Source organism: Corapipo altera, unplaced genomic scaffold (genome assembly GCF_003945725.1).
Source record: "Corapipo altera isolate COAL_440 unplaced genomic scaffold, ASM394572v1 1, whole genome shotgun sequence".
NCBI classification, from domain to species: domain Eukaryota; kingdom Metazoa; phylum Chordata; class Aves; order Passeriformes; family Pipridae; genus Corapipo; species Corapipo altera.
The window spans coordinates 1,246,510-1,267,726 of NW_020884873.1; the positions used below are offsets into that span (position 1 = coordinate 1,246,510).

At 38.7% G+C, this 21,217-nt stretch overlaps 1 protein-coding gene across 6 annotated transcripts in view; it reads right to left on the minus strand.

The window, feature by feature from the left end:
* Positions 1–3,665: 3,665 nt before the first annotated feature.
* Positions 3,666–21,217, minus strand: part of LMO3 (LIM domain only 3) — a 58,386-nt gene continuing 40,834 nt past the window's right edge. For all 6 annotated transcript variants that reach the window (XM_027662194.1, XM_027662216.1, XM_027662209.1 and 3 more), the window contains 2 exons: positions 13,359–13,484; positions 3,666–4,346 (listed from right to left, as the gene is read on the minus strand). In XM_027662194.1, the coding sequence (XP_027517995.1) occupies positions 4,241–4,346; positions 13,359–13,484 (232 nt within the window). In that variant the 3' untranslated portion in view covers positions 3,666–4,240. The remainder of the gene's footprint in view (positions 4,347–13,358; positions 13,485–21,217) is intronic.

Consider the following 21,217-nt stretch of genomic DNA (forward strand, 5'->3'; position numbering starts at 1 on the left):
ATAATTTAGTCTGACAACAGCAGCACAGTGGAAGCTTTCAGTAAAATCAGCTAAATGTATAAAATTATACCCAGCAATCACTACAGACCTTCATTTTTGACAAGATTTGTTCTAGGTACCGATGACTGTAAACTACCTACTGCTGAGAAAATTATAAGAAGCTGCTGCATATTACGTTGAAAAAAGCCTTTAAAGTACTTTAAAGTCTATACAGGCAAAACCTTGCCACAGTCCCTGTTTGTTTCTTTTCCCCACAGTTTCCCTTCTCACTGACCACTTTTCAATTTATTTTCCTCAAGTCATTTTATATGTAGGCAATTAGGAACGTTTCAGGGGTTGTTGGATGATTTTCCTTTATTTACATTACATGAGCAAAAATTTGAGCACCTTGGGAGGATAAGAAAACAGAAGAAAGTGTGCTTAAAAAAAACCCCAAAATCAAAAATATAAAAACACAATTATGAAATAGATCAAGTTTTAGCCCTGGTCACTGCTTCTGCCAAATCCAGGCTGTCTTGGTTCATCACCAGTAGTGGTAGATAACAGACACAGCAGGTTACAGTTGTCAGAAGAGCTTTTTGCAGTTGAAAGTCTAGGTTTGATAATTTGTACTTTTCCACGTGGCTCAAACACCAGCCACCCAAGAATAGTAGATTTTTTTAAAAATTATTTTTATTGTTATTATTTTTGTCTGGCTAAACTTAGAGATTTGTACATATTGAGATAAAATACCCTAAAGATGGGAGACACAAATGGAAGCATTCCTGCCTGGCAAATGAGCACACACTGAGTACTGGTCACTAGCAGAACATTTTGCTCTATGCAGACAGAGCATGTTGATACAGACAGTGATGGAGAAGGAGAACCAAGGTAGATAACTAAAAGCAACCCAAAAGAATGGTCTAGGCCTCTGTCAAAAAGATCAATAAAGTGGCCTAGCAGATAATCTCTCTTCAGTGTTGTCTTATATTCTTATACTTGATTGGAGTTGTAAATGTTTCCATTAAATATTTCAACTCCCAGTTATACTTTTAACAGCCAGGCAAGACGGAAGTTTGAAATACAGGAAAATGTGTCATTTATCTTTGACCTACATCAAATCTAAGTTTATACCGCATCCTTTACATACAAATTTTAGATATGTATGTGAATAAGATATATGAGCTTAAAGTGCTGAAAGCAGTGCCATACCATTGCAGCACTGCAAATGTGTATATCAATATTTCTTTTTCCTTACATCAGATAAGGTCGATAGAATGGTGAGACTATTTTTTTTCTTCATAGCAAGACCACCTTCCTCTTCTGCACTTTGGCTTACGTTACAAAACACACACTTGCACATATGAGCAACATGGCATGTTATAACAAACCACTATTTTCCCATTGCACTGTCTTAATTTAGTCTACAGAGAGCTGAGCAGTGGCACTTTGTGTTAATGAGAGAGCACTTTAGCATTTACAGCACTATTAGCGTGTAGTTGCCATCGCCCCCAACAAAGCCTTCCACAGGTTTAGTTGGTTCTGGTGCTCTCAGATCTGTGGTTACCTACTGTGAATGCTCCTCCTCTCCCATGATGTCCTAATGCTGCCTGTAACACCTGCATGCACGGCTCTTGCTTTCCTGAAGAGCCAAAAATGCTTTACAAAGGCAGTGTATGCATTGGCCCCATTTGGCAGACAGGGACAAATGAGGCACACAGAAGTTGAATGACTCACCTAAGCTTACAGCAAGTCAAAGACATAACCCAAGTCCCTTCTTTCCTGTTTTCCAGCCCTGTTTCTGAACCAGGGATTTCTATCCATTCTGTAGTCTACTAGTGGAAATCAGAAGAGATATCTTTCTGGCTTCTAACAGAAAGACCCAAGAGAGGCTGGAGGACAAAATTGAAATTGGACTCAAAATAAGATAATATGATTCTTCCCTCTCTGTCCATCCTGACCTTCATGGAAAGGACAGCTTGTTTATTGCACTGAAGTAGATCTGGAAGAGCCTAATAATACCTCTGACACCAACTACTTCGTTATCCCAAAGACATTAAGGGACTGTGGAAGGGAGTGGAAAAGAGACTTGTGCTCAAGGTTAGAAAGGAAAAAAGTCCACAAAAGAGGGCTAAATTTAATTTGAAAAGCTATGTGGAGCTATTTTGTCTCATTAGCAAGAACAGCCTGAGGAGTCATTGCATTTCTTACTGGTCCTGTATGAGTCAAAGTCAAGTTTTGTGAGCCATGCTTATTTTTAAAAGGGTTCACAGCCAGAAACAAAACCACACTGTAACAATAGTCATTAGAACTAAATATCCATTTCTAAGTCAAGCCACTGTGCAGTGTACTCATACCATATACTAGAGGAATTACCCCACTGCATTACAAAGCTTCTTTCACCATCCCCAGGAAAAACATGTTGGAATGAGCAATAGGACAGGAAGAGCAGGGAAGGACAGCACTCAACTTGAGCAGAGAGGAGTGTTCTCAATCTAAATTAAAACAAGAGCTCAGCTTCATAACAACATAGGGTACAGTGGGTTTCATGTATATTTTTTTCTTAATACTGTTTCGTTGTTTGGGTGTTTTTGTTTTGTTTTCTTTTAATACAGGTTGTTTTTCCAGTGAGCCAGATTACAGTGACAAACAGACAAGAATTAATTATGTATTTAACAACTTTTTACACATTCATCCTGCTTTCCTTTGCTAAACACCTGTAAGCTCTGTCAGGGTACGAGCACTTAGGGACATCCTGCTGATGCAATAGCTTCATGGCTTTAAAAACAGAGGTCCACCTCTCCTAGAAAATGGACTGATTGCCAACAGGAGCTGTCAGCAGTGATTTCACCTCTGCCTAAAGGACTTTAATTGCCAGTATTGATGGGACAAACCTGGAGGATATTGACATGGACAGCAAAGTACCTATGCAGTCGAGAGTGGTAGCTCTCCCGTTCTGTATTGGTATTGCAAAGTTTTGTCCCATCCACATCAGCATTTAAATTACCTTCAGCTTTCACTGAGATGGGTAATTAGTAACCAGTCACTCTCCTAGTGTCAGCTCAGGGTCATTTCTTTAATGTAAATAGACCCTCAGAGGGGGCTGTTTACAGTGCCTTCTACTTTCACTTTTTTCCAGGGTTTGTTGAGCACACAGCCCCAGAAAACTTTAGGGTTAAGCCCTGATTAAAAAAAAAAAAAGAAAAAGAAAAGAAGAGAAAAAGGAAATAGAGAGAGGGAGAGAGAGATCTGTCAAATTTTAAGAATTTTTTTAAATGTATATAAACAGAAGTCTTCTCCCTTTCCTTTCCCCTGCCCCCAAACTAAATAATTTCAGAAAATAACATATATATATATTTATATATATATAAAAAATAAGATACCCAGAGGCACTGGTTTGCATTAGGGCTTAATTTCCAGCTAAATTAAAAATCAAATCCAGGCATTTGGAATGCCTATGGGGCACAAATGCAGCACCCAAAATCATTAACTTTTGCACCTTTTACAATATATCCCAAACCAGTCAGATTTGCTTTTCAAAATTTTGTAGTAAAATAAAAGTGCTCTTTGAGGAAAATCTATGCAATTAAACAGCAGATGCTTAACCCCTGAAAAATAGAGGCTTATAACAGAAGTGCTGATAGACCCTTAACCATAGCATCATTAGCAGCAGGTGCTGCTAGTTATTAGTTTTCTAAATAGTTTTAATGTAAACAGTATTCTTAAGCTCTAAGTGTAGCATAATGGTTGGGATTTGCTCTTTAATGCTTTTTACTAGAAAGATACAGCTCATTTAAAATAGCTGGTAGATACAGAAAGCATAAATATACAGTAAGTTTAGACACTGATTGTACTAAATGCAACAATACAAAGAAGCAAACAGGAACACAAATGGTAACACAATAAAACTGTATTACATTTGTGCTTCAAATATTACAATACATTATGTACAATAGTCCAAAATAAACATCTCATGCCAAGTGACACAAAAAGAAACAAAAAAGCCCAAACAAACAAAAAACCCCAAGAGCAAGCAAAAAGAATCCAGCTGTATGTACAGTACCTTTTTAATTAACATTCAACTCTGAACTGGAGCAATTTTCACTACATACAGATGCAGTCCACCTTTTATGTCACGCAACCATTCAGTCTCCCTATATCTATGCTATTCAGTAGGTTCCTGTGTCATTTCTTATATACATGTTGAGCAAAAAAGATAAAAGAACATAGTGCTTTTTATTCTTAGTGGTGTGGCATCCAATCAGCGAACCTGGGGCGCATAACCTTCTTTCATTAAACCCTCCTCATAGTCTGTCTGGCAGAGAATCATGTTGTTCTTCAGGAAAAATTTGTCTCCAACACAAAATCTGAAATTACAACAACAAAGAGAAAAAAAAAGAAGAGATATAGTCTGAGGATGAACGGTGTGATACGATCTTACACGTAAGGACGGTACCGCAAGTGTTCACGGGCTCGTTGTACTCCGCTGCTGTCTGTACAGCACACACAGATGTGTGCATGTGTGTGAAAGCCCAGTAGAGGAGTTGCTCTGGTACCAGAATTAATCCTGTGCTTTCAGCAAAACCTAGTGCATTCGAGTGCTTTTGCTTCCCCGGCCAAAGACTTCATTCAAAGCCCACTGAAGACTGTGGGAGTCTTGGACCTTGTCGCTGGCACGCAGATAAAACACAATAAATATCCCAGGCTACTGAGTTGAGTGAAAACTAAATGTCCTGCTGTCGTACAAATCAGAAGAAAAGCAAAGAAAACAAAGTGATCACATGCAGTAGAAAGCTTGTCTGAGACACGTTATATTTGCCCTGTGCGGGCGTGCCAGTGAGAGTTTCTCCTTACATTCCAGTTGGATATTTCGCTAGATTTGATTTAAAGTGGTGGTTCTGAGAGCCGTTCCTAGCACGCACACAAATCTACATATATTGTGGTGTAAACCAGAAGCACACAGGCATGCAGAGAAACCTTTTTTCTTTTTCTCCTGTAGGAGTTGATCATAAATTTAGTTACACAGCTAACTACTCTCTCTCTTGTGGTATCAGTGTACCTACCTTGTTATACTATTACGTGCATCAGAATGATCTGATTGCTACAAAACGCTTCTGAGAGATTTCATTTGATTTTCTCTGATGACTAGGAAAGTCACATAATGTTAATGCTCCTGGCTGGCTGGCTTCAAACTTCAAGTAAAGTAGGATTTCCCAGCTAAGCAGCATGCTTGAATTTAAGAAGGCTCTTCCCTGACATGCCCTCAACCCTTCCCCTTGACAAAGCCAGTCTTCTTGAAGATACTTAGGAAATAAGTGAATAGGGCCAACACAGAGAAAACGTTTCCCTAGTGACTGCCTTGGCAGGGTTACATGTCTTTGTTTATAGTGAACTCTCCAGCTATAAAATATATTGGGAGGCACTGCTCGCATTATTCCAATTAAAATGAAAGAAAGTAACCTAAATGAACCCCTTAACACTGATGTGAATAAATGAAACCAGCCTCTACCAGCTAATTATGGATCTCACTACATAAAGTATTGTTTAATGTGTAATGGATTATAATGTCCTTTTTTGTATAATTTCCAAACGGTGACATCTTGGACACAATTAGGGTCAGATATAAATGCTTGTGTTGTTTACGGTAGATTTAACAGCAGAGTAGCTGTGGGAATAGCTGTATATGTATTTAATTGTAACAATTTAACCTTCAAACAATGGTGCCTACTGTAGTTGACCCAGTAAAACTCTGCAGATGACACAGGTTGACCACCTGACCTCTGATAGTGGTCTGTCTTTATCAGATAGTCAATCTCTAATGATGTTCAAGCAGAAATCTTGGTGAATTGTCACAGATTAAATTGTGTATGGAAAGCAGTCCTTTAATGTTTTGTGAAGTTGGAGGTTTAAATGAGTAGCAGTTGGACTGATTTACATTTGTGAAGATTGGAATGCTAGACAAACAGTGAACCCATTTATTTTCCAACTGGGTAGCTTTGGAAATTTATCCTTATGCTAGCTAAATAGATAGAGGGAAAATAGTGTAATAAAAAAGTGGATTGAAAAGAATTAGCTCTGCTCTTAAAGGAAAATTGGTTTGTTTATTTGTGGACTTCTTTTTTTTCTGTAGGATTACTGCCTGCTGCTGATGATGATTGAAAATAAAGATTAAGGAATGATCGCGAAATCTTTAAGTTATTTATGGTCAAGACTCTTTTATAGAATTTAAAGGTTCCTGTTATTCTTCTCACCCCCATCCTGGTATACCAGACTACTAACAAGACAAATGATTTTGAGTAGCTATGTTGAAATGTAGAACTCATGCAGTAAAGTTGTTCTTTGGCATTTTTTCTAGTTCCCGTCTTTTGTAATTTTGTCCATTGACAGCAATGCCAGAAAAAAATTCTTTTGTGCATCTTACAAGATTAAGTAAAAGAGTTTTAACAGTGCCAATATGTAAATTTCAATATGTAAATTTATTTTTCCCAAAGAAGTAACATTTAACTACAACAAAGAACCCCTAAACGCACTCCTTCTTAGTTTCTCTTAAATAAACATATGGATTAATATGGACTAAAGCCAGGGAAAGTTATTGTATTGTGACAGATCAGTCACTCTGTTACAGTTTGCCCATGGATTAATGATGGAGACTGAGCAGGAGCTGCCAGGCTGGCAGTGCCTACCACATCAGAGGGTTACTGCACAGCAAGGTGTCTCTCCTGCTGGGTCAGTCACCAGTGGGAGACAAAACCACCTCTGCATCCAGTAGAAAACACTAACTCTGAACTGTGAACGTTATTCAGCTATGTATTCCTTTGTGTTCCAGAGTAATAAAAAGCTTAGCAGGCTAATTTGTTTAAAATATTTAGTAAATGAAAAAGACGCTGCTTAAGTGCAGTTCACTTGCCCGGCACTACTCACACATGTGACTTCTTGCAATATTGCTTGCATCAAAATCCTGGCTGGAGGATTTTGTTTCTCAGCCCTCAGAGAAGTGACACAATTGGAATTAAACTGCACCAGCTACATGGGAGTGTCAGGATGCCTTTCCCAATAAAAACTGTCAATGCCTTTTGCTTGTGCAATGTTAATATGTCGAGCCGGAAATGCTCTACCTGTGTCTACATGGCATTTGACAGCTTTATGCATGAATGGCTTTAAACATACACAGTTCCACAAATCATTTACCTTCCAAGTGTACAGCTGTCTTGTGGAGAGGCTGCCAGTGGCCTGTCTAGACACGCTTGTCTTTTGATAACCTGTGGGGTTGGGGTCTGTCTGCATGGTAAGACATCCTCTGGGTTCACCTGGATGATCCTTCATGCCTGGGGGGAAACCTGTTACTTGCAATAATTGTGGTCCAAATTCTGCAACTGTTTTCATATGGTGCAAGTTCAGGGACTGAAAGTATTTGGCAAAGACTGACAGTGAGGCTTGTGCAGGCCCCTGAGTAATAAATGTGTGAACTGTGCACTCTTTAGGTGACAAAGAGGTAAGCACCAGGTGAAAAACCTATAATGGTGGCATGCTAGCTCCCAGGTACAATGAGACAAGGCAAGCAGGCAGATGAAGTGTGACAAATTCTGTCCATTCACACTTTCAACCTTATTTGACTCTCAAAAACAGATTTAGCCTCCTCTGAAGTGAAAGAGCTAAATCTATAACTACTGTAGATTGGCTTTACACACTCTAAGATTTAAACCCAGCTTAGTTTTAAATGGAAGGGTAAATGCAGCTTTCCACTAAAGTTGGGATTTTTTTATGGAATTGGCATAGGATGTAAATCAGGGCACAATTTGGACATGTATACCAAATGGAGGCAAGGAGCATATTAAGATGCCACTGTGTTAGGAGTATGTAATTAGGCAAGACTATTACTCTTCTAGCAGGCAGATGGTAGTCTTCAGCCTTCCCTAAAACCCTCACCTAATTTCTTTAATAGGCATGCAAGATGAACGGGAAAGAATATACAATAGGCTGCATTAACATGCCAGATTGGACTTACCACCATAAATTGATAATAGTACTTTTGACACGACTGTGACATTAGTAGAATGACCATTATAATTAACCTACATCCTAGAACTCCTGTCGTATTTTACAATGGCAAAAGGAAGGCCATTTATATTACAAAATGACCTCTGTTATCACCTTGTTTGGAAGGGGAAGGTGCACCTAGGCTAATCACAAGAAGTATAAAACTCCCATTTTGAGAAATAGCTCTTTCATTGTTCAGAACAGATATTTGAGGAGATCTCACTGCTGTCTGTCATCTTTTCTGATGCACAAGATGCATGTCAAGGTACTGAAGGCTTCTTAAGAAAATGAGAGAAATATTGCTGTGAACAAAGATGGCTGTGTGTGTGTCTCCTCTGGTTAAGTCAGATCTTTGTTGTAGAAAGAAACAAAATCTGGAAGCATTTAATTGACTTCCTCGAAGATAAGGGAATCTCAGACTAACCACACCCACACCCTTCCCCTCTGCTTTTTGCCATCAGTGATGTAACTTGTCCTCTACTTTTCCCCTTTCCTCTTTTTTTTAAAGTTTCTTTGCTTTTCCTTTATAGCTCACACTAACATTACTTTGCATCACTAAGAGACCTAAGACATCCTTTAACATCACAGTTCATCAGTCCACACCTCTGGTTTACTAATTCTGGGGTTCTGTCAAAATGTCCACTTCAAAGTCTGGAAAATAAGATCTGTGCCTGGGTCTGTACATTTTCACCAGTACGATGGAGGGTACAAACACACAGAATCCCAGCTCACCTCATAACGACAAATTTCAAAGTGGTGTGTTTTTCACTTACTATGTTTTAAACAGCAGGTATGGACAACGTATTAATTTTTATTCTAAATTTAGAGACACTTAATGAAAATAAGCAGTATTCAGGCCTTCAGAATTTATAAAATGACTGCTCATGAAAAAAATCTAGTATTGGTGTCTGAAATAAGGATGCCCCTGGAATTGCATTCCCTCCCCCCCACTTGACAGAGAACAAAGGCAGCATTGTGTGGGCATTTAACAGTTTATACTGGAGGTGTTTACAGCTACATCAGGACAGCGATTTGAATGAGTGTGTAACCATTTTCAGTCCAGTTCCCAATAAAAATAAAGGCTACTGCAGATAGAAGGGTAGAACAGTAGATTTAAACACCTCTCAGTGATAGCAGATGGGGGTTTTAAACCATACTCTGAGTTGACTTCAAACGGCAGAGAGAAAATATCTCAGAAATATGGAACAAGCTGCTAAAGATGCCGACAGAGAGTGAAAGGAAGGAGATGTAAACTCTGGAAAGTGGGAAAGCCGAAGGCAGACTGACATCATTGCTGTAGTCAAAAGTGTCAAGCAAAGATACAGCTGAGCCCACTTGCAAGATTTTCCACTCCATTTTGCTAGTCACACACATGCAACCTGACAAAGTGTGAATGGCAATGTCTGTTTACAAGTTTATTTTTCCAGTGGTTTCCTTTTTTTTTTCCCCTTTAAATTTTCTTCAGAAATTAAGTGTATTGAAGCTCCTGTCAATATGAGGTGAGCAGCTTCTGAGGAGAAGTTTAATATGTTTGCAGAGAAGAAAGGGGAACACTCAGACCATTAAGATGACTGTCACTAAGCTCTGCGGGCATTTAGGTGATGGAAAAACTTCAAATTAGGAGTAAGCTGGACAGAGACATGAGAGATAAGAGGATGCTAAAACCTTTAGGCTATGAGCAGAGCTTAATATTCACAAAATTGCTACAGCTGTAAGCATCAGTATCAAGAAAAAAAATGAGGGAAATATCTCAACAACTGGCTTGATGGAGCAATTAGATCTCAAGGCTGAATAGCTTTATGAAAGGGAAAATAGGAGACAGTGCCTATTTGACATTAGGGGACTAGGCTTGGTGGCTCAGGAGATCTCTTTCAGGCTGTCTCTGTCTACAGTCTGTCTTCTTGGAATACAGTATGTGAGACAATGCCTCTTTCTCTTCACTCTGCAAATGTCAGGTTCAGGAGGCCAATAAGAGGAGACAGGCATGTTATGACTTAGTTCAGAGCTGGAGTTCATGGCCCAAACAAAAGTCCTCCACCCTGAGACTTGCTCTAGATGGTGAGTTGTAGGTACTCAAAACTAAAAGCAAACAGTGAAGTTGTACATAAAAGCAGAAAAATTACCAAGTCTTTCACAAAAGCATTAGGCAAAAACAGGCAGGCATCTCTCTCACTGGGTCAGGATCAACTATTTAAAGGGTAAGAATGTGAGGGTCATGCAATAGCAAGCCTGAAGGATAGGCTGCCCCAAGCATCAGTATTAATATAATTATTAGCTAGCTTGGATGGCAGGAGGGACTGGAAGAAGCAACCAGGCACAGAAGAACGTCAGAAGAAATTCAGTGTTGGCAAAGACAAAGTAATGCAAACTGAAGAAACAATTTTGTATGCTCAAGAACATTGCATATATTCTGTCAGGGAAAAACCTAAATGGTATTTGATAACTGCAAGTGAAATGTGGAACCAAAAAAAGAGCATTATATACTCTGCAGAACTGCTGAAGAGAATGACCCAAAGGATTTAAAATTGAATGGGGGAAGAGAATGTGAAATTGGGGAATATGGCTAAACATACAGGTCTTGCAATAGCTCGTGAGCCTTGCTACATCCATTGGTAGTTTTTGGATATTGCTGATGTGTTTATAAATAAAAACGTTCTCTTCAATAAATAAATTCTGGATTAGTGGAATTAGTGGCTGAAGTGAAAGAAAAAAGCAAACCTGAAGACTCTCAATAACATTATTCTGCATATGAAGGCGCAGAAGTTTAACTTTCAATACAGTTGAAAGTTGTTATCTTATAAACTCATCCTTACTCAGAATCTGCTGTTTCATTTTGTTTAGCTTAACTAGAAGAAGAAAAAAGGATCCTAAGAAGGACAACAGAAATTATTAATGACATGGTGACTGACAAGATTATTCAGTTTGAAAGAAAAGAGAAAACGGTTTCATAGTAGACGTAAAAACTCCAAAATGGGTGATGTGTCAGGTGTCTACCATTTCAGGGTTTTATTGTTACACAAGTGATGAAAAACAAAAGATTTGAAGATATTTATTAATGGGAGAATGTAGTCAGTGGGATACTTTGCCATAAGAACTGCAGAAGAGCTATGTTGGAGCATCCATGAAATAGGATTTATCGTAAGAAAACAACAAAATTAATTCTTCAGAGTGCCACTAGCTCCAAATTGTGAGGAAGATAGGTAACCTATAGGCAGTTTGCTTTAATAGGCTTCATGATAGCTATTGCAATATAATCAGGATTAGGGTCACTTCTGAGAATTTCTGAAATTCTCTGGAACTTCTGGAACCACACCCTGTTTTCACTAGATGAACTACACTGTATTTCAGGTAAGCTGATTCTTTTGTTTTAGTCTAAGACACTTTAAGACTATTTCAGCAACCCTTTGCCCAAACTACATAAAAAGTAAAAATCAAACAAAAGACTAGATCAAAGGCTCAGGAATAATGAGGCTAAGAACTATTAAATATCCCAGTAAAGCTCCACTTCAGGAGCACCTCACAGCACTTTTCCAGGGGGTCAGTGGCCCCAAAGCACAGTACGATGCATATTAGCTGCAGTGAATTTGTACATTAGTCCACAATTGTAATGGTAGAAGAGGAATATTAAAATAATTACAACAGTTGTGCCTTTTTTTTTTTTTTTTTTTTTGGGGGGGAGAGTGGGGAGAAAAAAAAGAAATTTCACTTCCTGAGATCCATGAGTGCTAACTATGATGAAAATCTTTTGCACTCTGGCTAACAAACATTGTCTGCTTTGCTTGACTGATGAAGATTAGCTGACTTCTTACATTAAAGAAGTTTGTCTTGTATGGGCTGAAGTGACAAGACAATAACTAAGTGCTAATTGTGCATAACCAACACTAAAGATATGCAGGCCCATTATGGCATGTAATAAATGAAGCGAACAGCAGAAATATATTAGGGGCTTTAATAATGATACCAGAACCGTGCTTTGGAAAAAAACAGGGATGTGAAGGGTTTAAGAAACGAAACCTAGGAGAGTGTGTGTGTCTTTCTTGAATGGGTGCTATGGGAGCCTCTGTCTGCCTTGCTCAGAATAGAGTTTCTTAGTTCTGTAGCAAGACAAAATTGATATAGGACTTTAAATAGCATTAGAACCTATAATTACTTTGCATTATTATATAGTTTAAGCGGCAGTTATTACTTGCCTGGTATTTTAATTTCCCATGCAACATGATGAAAAAGGTCAATTTGGCTTTTTTAAAAGAGCATAATTGTAGTGTGCTACACTTATTAGCAGCTGTACATTTTACGGTTCTTTAGGGATGTTTGATTTTTAAATGACTACAGTGTTAAAAAATAATAAACTGCAGGAGTTAAGAAAGCTTATTTAGAGCTGTGTCTAACTTTGTTGTGTTAGAGGGTTATCTTCCTAATTTTTTATTACCTCCCTAAAAGTGTACATCTTACATTTCTTCCCACCTGAAACTGAAAAAAATATGAATGCCATAAAATGCTAAATAGGATCATGTAATAACTGAAAAATAACTGAAAATAATAGGGACATTAAGGAGAGGATATAATTGGCTCTCTCAGTTCCTAGACCTGATAGAAATCACTGGCAAAGCTGCCAGCAGCTCTCGTGGAGTCAGAAATGGAGCTCTCAGTGAAATCTCTGACAGGATTTGGCCACCGTTCTGAGAGTATTTGGTATAAATTTGGCTGCATTCACCTCTGAAAAAATCAGTTGTTTCGATTTTACCATTATTTACATTTGTTCTCCAGCTGTGCCACATGGGCAATGCTTCAGAACAAAGTATCAGGTTTGGATCCTCAAGATTTTTATAACCTACAGTTAGGATATGGAAATAAAAAATAGATCTATAAGAGGTCCAATGCTGCTACAGAGGAAATGGTGGGAACAACATCTTTTAAATTTAAATGATTACAGTTCTGGCAACAGGAAGAAACAATGTGTACTTTAAAATAAATACATGTGATAAAAATGAAGAATTAAGTGAAATTAATGCAATAATGACAAATGGTACTGCTATACTCTTCTGCAGAAAAGGATCTCAAAGACCTTTATAAATATTAATTAATTAAACTTGACAGACAGCCTTTTGAAAGAGAGGAAGTAACATTATTCTTTTTTATTGATGCGGGATTTGAGGCACAAAAAGTTTTCTGGCCAAGGTCATGAAAAATGTTCTGTATCAGTCCCAGGAAAAGTATCCAGGTCTTACTCTCAGTCTTGGGTTTCCACTGCTGGTGGATGTTTCCTCTTCTCTGGAATATATGACCACACCAGCGCTGAATTAGCACTTAGCTTATGGAACAGACCCAAGAAATTCTCTTACCTCTGATTACAAAGCTGACATGCAAAACAGTCCAGGTGATAAACATTGTCCTTTGCTCTCATCACCATCTCAAAAGCAGGTATGAGCTTACTGCAGGCAGCACAGTTTCCTGTAACACCAAATAACCTGGAGATACAGAAAGAAATATATTCCTGAAGATGCTTAACTGAAAAGGAAACCCGCTCCACATTTTATTTTTTTTTAATTTTTAAATTCTTTTTTCCCCTCAACCTGGTCTTTGATCGACTTCCCAGCACACTTCCTTTTGGAAAGGCTGGTCCTTGATGGTCCAAATCTGCCCAATTTACAACACGAAGGCACAGTCTTGCCCAAGAGAGCTTTATGAAGTACTGACAGACTAATATTGCACCTATTGTGATGTTATTTTTTTTTTCTGCAGGTTATACCGACCTTTCTTGATAAAAGAAACATCTTGTTAAACTAAACAAAAGAAACAGTCAACATATTAGGGATGTTACATAACTGTGCAGACAGAGGTTAAGCTGTTTGCACAAGTGGGAAGAGTCTTCTACTATGATTCTGCCATGCAGGACAGAGCCACATAACCTTGGCTTTTGGTGCTAGTTTATTATTTAAATACACTTTAGCTAGAAAAGAAATAACACTTGAAAAAGCCAACATTCTTTGCATTTTTGACATCTAGTGCTAAAAGCTTTACCACTATTATTAAAAGAACATTTTATGAACAAGTCATTTAGATCGTCAGAAAGCATTAGTGGTTCATGCACCTTACAACCCTATACCATAGTTATTGCTATGATTATGTTATTCAGGTAGCACATTAAAGTAAATGAGGCTGTAAACTATATATAGTCACATCAGGAGTAGAAGTATAAAATACTGTAAGAACAATATGAAATGCTGTTTTTGCCAGACATCCATATAAATTATTTTTTTAAATTCCCTTTGTTAAAGATTTTTCAATACTTTTCAAGTGGGTGTATTAAAAAAAAAAAAACAAAACAAAAACCCAAAAAAACCCAAAAAACCAAACCAAAAGCCCAAAACAAAAAAAAACACCTAAAAACCCAAGCCAACATACATATGTATCCTTTTGTGACATAGAAGGATTATAATGAACAAGAAAAAATACGTTAGCTCTACATGGCAGCAATCTTTGAAACTAAGTTTATTTAAACTACTTAATAGTTGTGATGGATTATTAAAAGTAATGCTCTGCTTGTGCATAGCAGTTAATGCAGTTTTTAACTATGAAGCACACTAGATGAAAACGCCACATCTGCCAGCTTTCTTTTTTCCCTCAACATCAGGCTGACAGCAGAAAAATATAATGGCTCTCAAGGGAAACACCAAATTAAAAGCAGTTCTAAACTAATGAATTCAAAGGTGCTCTATAGAAAATTCAGTTTGGTAACATAAAAATGAACGCAGGTTTTTTAATCACATCCCTCCATTTTATGGAATTTCATGGGTTACCAACAAGCCAACTTAATTTTAAATCCTTTTGCCTTCTGCTTCTACTTAAGGTGTGCTGCCTACAAAATACATGCCTGTTTAATTTAAAAGTTGTGAACCTTTTCCTCCTGTTTGAGATGCTGGTTACTGTGATCACTTGGAGAAATGCTGGGACAAGGCCATGCTCATCAGCTCCTCTTACAATGACTCAAGTCAACTTCTATTTCTGTTAAGTCTGATTGCTAAAATCATAGGTTATTTAAGAAGATTATAAATATTCCTTTTGTAAAACATTCAGTTCCTGTTCTACCTCCACCATGCGTGGGCTTTGTTGAGGTTATCTAAATCCCACTCAGACTTCCATTCCTCATCTGTAAGAAGGACGCAAGACGCCTTCCAGTCGTGGGCTGGCTTTGTGTTAAAGATGACTGTACCCACGGAAGAAAGTGCCAGTTCTGTTTTCCTTCACACAGATGGTGGTAGTTTAGTTGTACAAGGGAAGCAGGTCAGGCTGCAAAAGGTACTAGAGACTGTAGGTACATTGTTCTGTTACTCTGTGCGGCTGCAGTAAAAGGAAAGTCAGGCTTTAAGGCACGAACACAACAGCAACGTTTAAACACAAAGATGAGAATGGTCCCACCGCCTCCAAGCTCAGAAGGGGGATCACACAGCACATCAATGCTCGGGTGGTTTAAGTGCAACAGCTGAACACCTGAGACACAGATGAAGCCCCTTGCCACTGAGGGTGCTGGGTGCAGGCTGTGTCACCTTCCACTGGCACGTCCTCCTCGCAGGTGCCTGTGTGCCTGTGTGTGCGAGAAAGGGGGAACCCATTACAGCCAGCGTTGCAGTTTGCATGTTGCAGAGCAGTGAAACAATTTGGGATTGTCATTCAGCACTGTGGAGGACAGAGATTTACTGCACCCAAGTCCACTCTGTGTAGATTTCTGCAGTCCTGAAATGAGAGACCCCCACAGAAACCTTAGCTTCAGCTAAGCACCAGATACATTAAAATTTTTCAATTACGTAGAGGGAAGGAGGCCCTCCTTGCTGTTAGTCCTTCCCCACCGCACACAAAACAAACATGTGAGATTTATATTAGCTATTGTTAATTTTGGATAAAGCTGTTTATATGAAGAACATAGTTTTCTGCCATTAATAATAATAATAAAAACCCCACAATGCCATTTTGAAATTCTGGACATAGTTTCCCCCAATTTCAATTGCTCTCGCTCCCTGAGCATTTATCAGCTACCTGATTAGAATTTGTTTCCACACAAACCATTGATCATCAGCCTATTACTAGGCAAATGACAGTTAATTACCCACTACATTAACCACTGGGACCTGAGACCTGCTTCTGCTGCCATCAGTCAACATGATAAATGTGGCAAGTTCAGTAATGCATGGCCAGCCCTGAGCTGCCTGCTATAGTGTGAACAACCCTCAATCTCACTTCCAGGCCCAGGAAAATCTATGGCAATCTGCATAATTACAAGCTCTGGGTTAATAACAGACAAATGATTTGTTGCATCTAAACAAAGTCCTTGGAATGGGCCTGGTCTCCTGTGGCTGCCCGGGCTGCTGTTGTGCCACCGGTGTGCTTCCCACTACAACGTGCACAAAACAGATCTCTGACGCTGTATCCTTCCAATTTGTTGCCCTCCAATTTATGGATTCTGCATATGTGATTTTTAATCATTAAAGAACTCTTGAAGCAATATTATCTTAATTATTCTCTGCTGTAACCAGGGAATTAGGCTTCAGATAAAATTTTCTTCTTCTGTGCACTTTCCCTGCCTCGCTGGAGGCTCCATCAGTTTTCATCTACACCTGGACTCTGAAATTCTAATGATGAATTATTGCCCCTTTTCCTAAGAGGGTGAACCTTACAAGGGAACATTTTACTGAACTGTCAGCTCACAGACTGAGTGCGGAGATGCGGAAATCTGATCTAATTTACTGCAAAACGATGCATTTGTTAGACTTTCTCCTCAGTTTTGTCCAAGGATCAAGAGATCAGTCAGGAGTGACCTTCATGTACTCCTTTGCACTGGAGTATATGCACATAGGTCTCCATATGATGTTTTGTTTTCTTCCCCTCTTCAAACTTGTTACGCAAACAAGTTTCTAAAACATGAATTTTACTACTGAAGGGAAGAAACAGTTTCTTGACAAGCTCTTAACTGGAGCTGATGCACCAAGCTACTGTCTCTTGTTTCATCTATTTTACCAGAAGAGTATTTCATTTCTACTCGTACTTGCAGCTACCTGGTACCATTCTGTGCTCTATTTCCTTTTTCTCTGTCATAAGAAAACACTTAAACGTGCTCACATCTACTTACAGATAGTTAGACTCTGCAGATTTAAAAATTGAACCTTACTGATTTCACTTAGGAAGAATGGATGAGAAAATTTTAAAGTACCAGGACAGATCTCTTGATAAGCTGAACCAACATCTGGAATTTTACGTTTTTTTCCATATATACCCCAACAGAGATTAGAACAATCAGCCACAGCAAAAGCTTTCATTCTTAATGGATTTGAACAGTACAGAACATCCCACACAGAGCTAAAAAATGAAAGGCACGCAGAAGCCCTTCTACAAACAAACCCAAACCTGACATTTTGAGCAGCAAAAAGTGTGATTAAGCACCAGGCTATTGATTCTACTTTGGTAGGTTTACTAAACAGAAACCTGAAGGTTAAGTACTGAGAGATGAGAAACAGGAAAAAGTTGAGAGGGGAAAGACAAGAAAAACAAAGGAAAGGAAGAGTGGACAGATATAGAAAAGAGCTGAGAATCTGACTAAACTACACTATACTCACGAGGCATGTGCTTTCTAGAGGGACCCAATTTAACCACATTGACACCAATTTCCATCCACTCCTACAGATTTTGGGTGAGGCCCTGAGTAAGGAGGAGAGACCCAGTTCTCATCATTACCTTAGAAATGCTCCATCACACAGCTGCACCGTTAGGCAGAACTGCACACATGCTGACATCAAACAGATTTGGGCCATAATTCCCTGTCAAATTACATAGGACTTTCACAAGATTTAGGATCTAATGTTGTTGATTACGGCTGCTCCCACGAGCTTCCTCCTTTTTGCTGTTCTTGTTTGACAACTGTCCTCTGCAAGATCCATTGATTTGCTACCAACAGCACTCTTTTGCCTACTTTAATTTTATATTAAAATGTTGCATGATTTGGATAAGACGTCTGGGTTTCCAGTAGGAGTACAAAATATCTGTTTGCACAATGGGAAAATGAAGGAGAAAAAACATCTTAAGATACGGGAATGACAAAGCAGACATTAAATGGAATTTCTCCTGTGGTGCAGTAATTATGGATAGTTTCACATGGTTTCAAATTATTTTTTCTCCTCATTCACACTACTGGGTTAACTAGGTTCATTAGGGAAAGAATATATATGGGAGCTGAGTTCTAAACCTGCCTTCTCCACTAACTCAGTGGGTGACCCTGGCTACTCACTTAATTTTGGTCTCAATTTATTCGTTACAACGAGGTGAGACCTAATCTTCACATTGTAATATCACTGCTAGATACTGTTTCTATAAAAAATTGAAATGCTACTCTCAAACCTCAGTTTCACAGTGCATGAGGGATCAAAACAATACACACATGGTTTTAAATGTAATCAGACATTTACTGAAATAGACAATCAGCTTTTTGTTTCCTAGTAGGTTTGTGTATTATTCAGGATTTCAACTCAAGCTGTATGCAGTGAAAGACAGAATTTGGCCCTTAGCAAATATTTCAGACAGCATAAGATGCTATTTGGAGAAGCATAAAACCACATAAAAGAATCTTAAAGTTAATGAAAGACAGAAAAAATTTACCTAAGCATCTAGATCACAAAGCACATTGAAAAGCATAGTTTTTGAGAATATGTAGTTTTTACATGTTGAGTATTATTTAGATTATTAGATGGAGATTACTTAGACATTTCTAAGTGACTTCAGGACACAAGTACTACTGTCTTTAAATGGTGTATATTCTCTTCCCACAAGATATTTTTGAAAATTCTCCCTGTCAAATTGTAGAGAAAAGGAAGCAGGTAAATTTGTCCCACATGCATTTTCATGAACGCCTGGAAAACTTATTTCACTCCCACCCATCCTCCCTTCCCTGGAACAGTTTTCTAAATGCTCATTGAAAATGAAACATGCTTCCAGCTAAGGGGAGAGGAGAAGCTGCCCCACTTTGCCTACTGAAGTTAAACCACACAAGAAATGAGAGCAGAGAGTTTCCACTCACCCTGCCCACCCACAGCCCTCCTGGCTGCACTAGTATCCAGTAAAACACTTTTGGTGGCTCTGCTTGAATTAACTCTGGTTCAGTAATCAGAGACTACTTAGAAAGAAAGAAAAAAAGTAGCGAACCAACTGACCACAGAAGAAAACTTTTGAAACAGTTTTGGATCCTCTCCTGTAACCTCATTGCTGCTTATACATCCTTCCCTCACTTCCCCTCCTTTAAAATTCTTTATCGACAAAACTGGGGTGTCAAAAGAGCGAAACATTATGAAGTTGCAAACCAGGGAGCTCAACAGATTGAAGCATTGGGCCTCCAGCTAGATTGCCAGCACTGCTTAGCTGCAGGTGAGATGGACAAATTTCCACTGGAGCTCAGCTCTCTGAGCACTAAATTATTTTAGAAAATTTAAAACTGCAAGTGCCATAACATAGGAGCAGTTAGCTAACATGGTTTAGATGCCTATGCAGATTAGCTTAAGACCTTGTCCCACATTTCAGACACTGCAAAAAAGATGAAGAAAGAGAAGTCAAACAAAACAGTCCAGTTAGTTTAAGCGTGTTAAGGAAGGCATTCACACGCAATTGCTGAAGCGTGCTTAAATGCCTACTAAAATCAAAGGCTGATTCACTGTTTGCCTTGTTTGGTAATGCTGTGAAAAGAGAGTTAGTTTTGCCAAACTAGAGCTGAGAAACCCTTTCACCTCAGTCCCCTTCATTTTCTTCTAAAAGCAGACTCAGAGACCGAAGAATTAACTCCATGTTGGAAGCGTTCTGATACTCCTAACACTGTTTGTAAGGATACCCAGCGAGTGCCACCTGGAAACATCTCTGCTTTGCTGAGGGTGAGCTGTGGTACAACTCTATCCTCTGCTACTAAAAATTTGAGTTGTAACTGGAATGCAGGCAGATGGGAATGCAACAGCAGAGCATGGCTGTAGCCTCATAGTGCAGTCACACACTGCTTGGAGTGTGTTTTGCTTTCATGTTTAGCTCACCTGCCTGTGTCAGTAATCCCGTCTGGGATTCGGTGGGGCTGCGTGTGACATTTAGCACTCGTGTATCTGCGGTGTAACACCCTGTAACGCTGTAACCATGCCCTGAAGACAGGAGGTGCAAATCTCCCTCAGGTGAAGCTGCCACTTCTCACATCGTTCTATTCTATACAACTATTGCTGAGGAAAATATCTGCAAGCAAACTGAAGTCCAATAGTTAATAAAGAGGGATTTTTTTTGCCTTTCTGTCCCTGCCTTCATTGTGGGTGAACGTTACTTCATCACTGTGGGTCCCAATTTACTGTGGCTGAGCTGCTCCCTCAGTGCAGATTTCCAGTTTGTTCCCTCTGCTTGGAGCAAACTATTTGCTGAACTCCATCCCTCATCTGCTGATGTTCATGAAACCGAGTCTTTTTTTCCTCTGCAGACTGCGCGAAAGAATTCTTTATGTAAAGATAACATGAATGAATTCCACTTTCAAACACCTTCAAACCAGACATTCAAAACAAAATACAGATTTACTTCTATATCCTTCCCTAATTAGGTTATTTGTGTTCTGTGAAACAATCTAAGCTTTCACTTGAAGTAATTATTATCAGCCATAATTTTGTCTCGAAAAATTTGAAGCACGACCAGGCATTATTGATGGAATACCACTTTTCTAAATCTATATTTTGAAAAAGGTCTGGGAAGCGGGAATTTTGTTGTTCAGTCAGTGGAGTGTTAACTCCAAAGCCTAAATCACACAACTTTAAAAAACCCTTGTTCATCTTAGGAGCAAATATAGCTACATCGTTTATGTCACAGTCTGCTACCCTGTCCCTTCAGTCATGTAGTCAGATCATCAAACTTTCAGTTTAAAGCTAAAATGCAATTTTAAGGAGCATTCTGGCCTAATTTACTGCCTGCTTTTAATCAAGTTACAAATTTGTTTCATTTTAAATTTTCTTTAACCACTCTGATTGACTTAGATGAAAAGCAGGGATGATTGTGCACGGTGTACGATGATCTATGCCTGATATTGTGGATATAAATTCAAGTTAAAAATGACCTCCCAATGCACTTAGGGCTCTGCTTTGCACCACCACTCATGCATCGTGACATTCTTAAACTTCTACCAGTAAAGTCAACATCAATATTACATCCA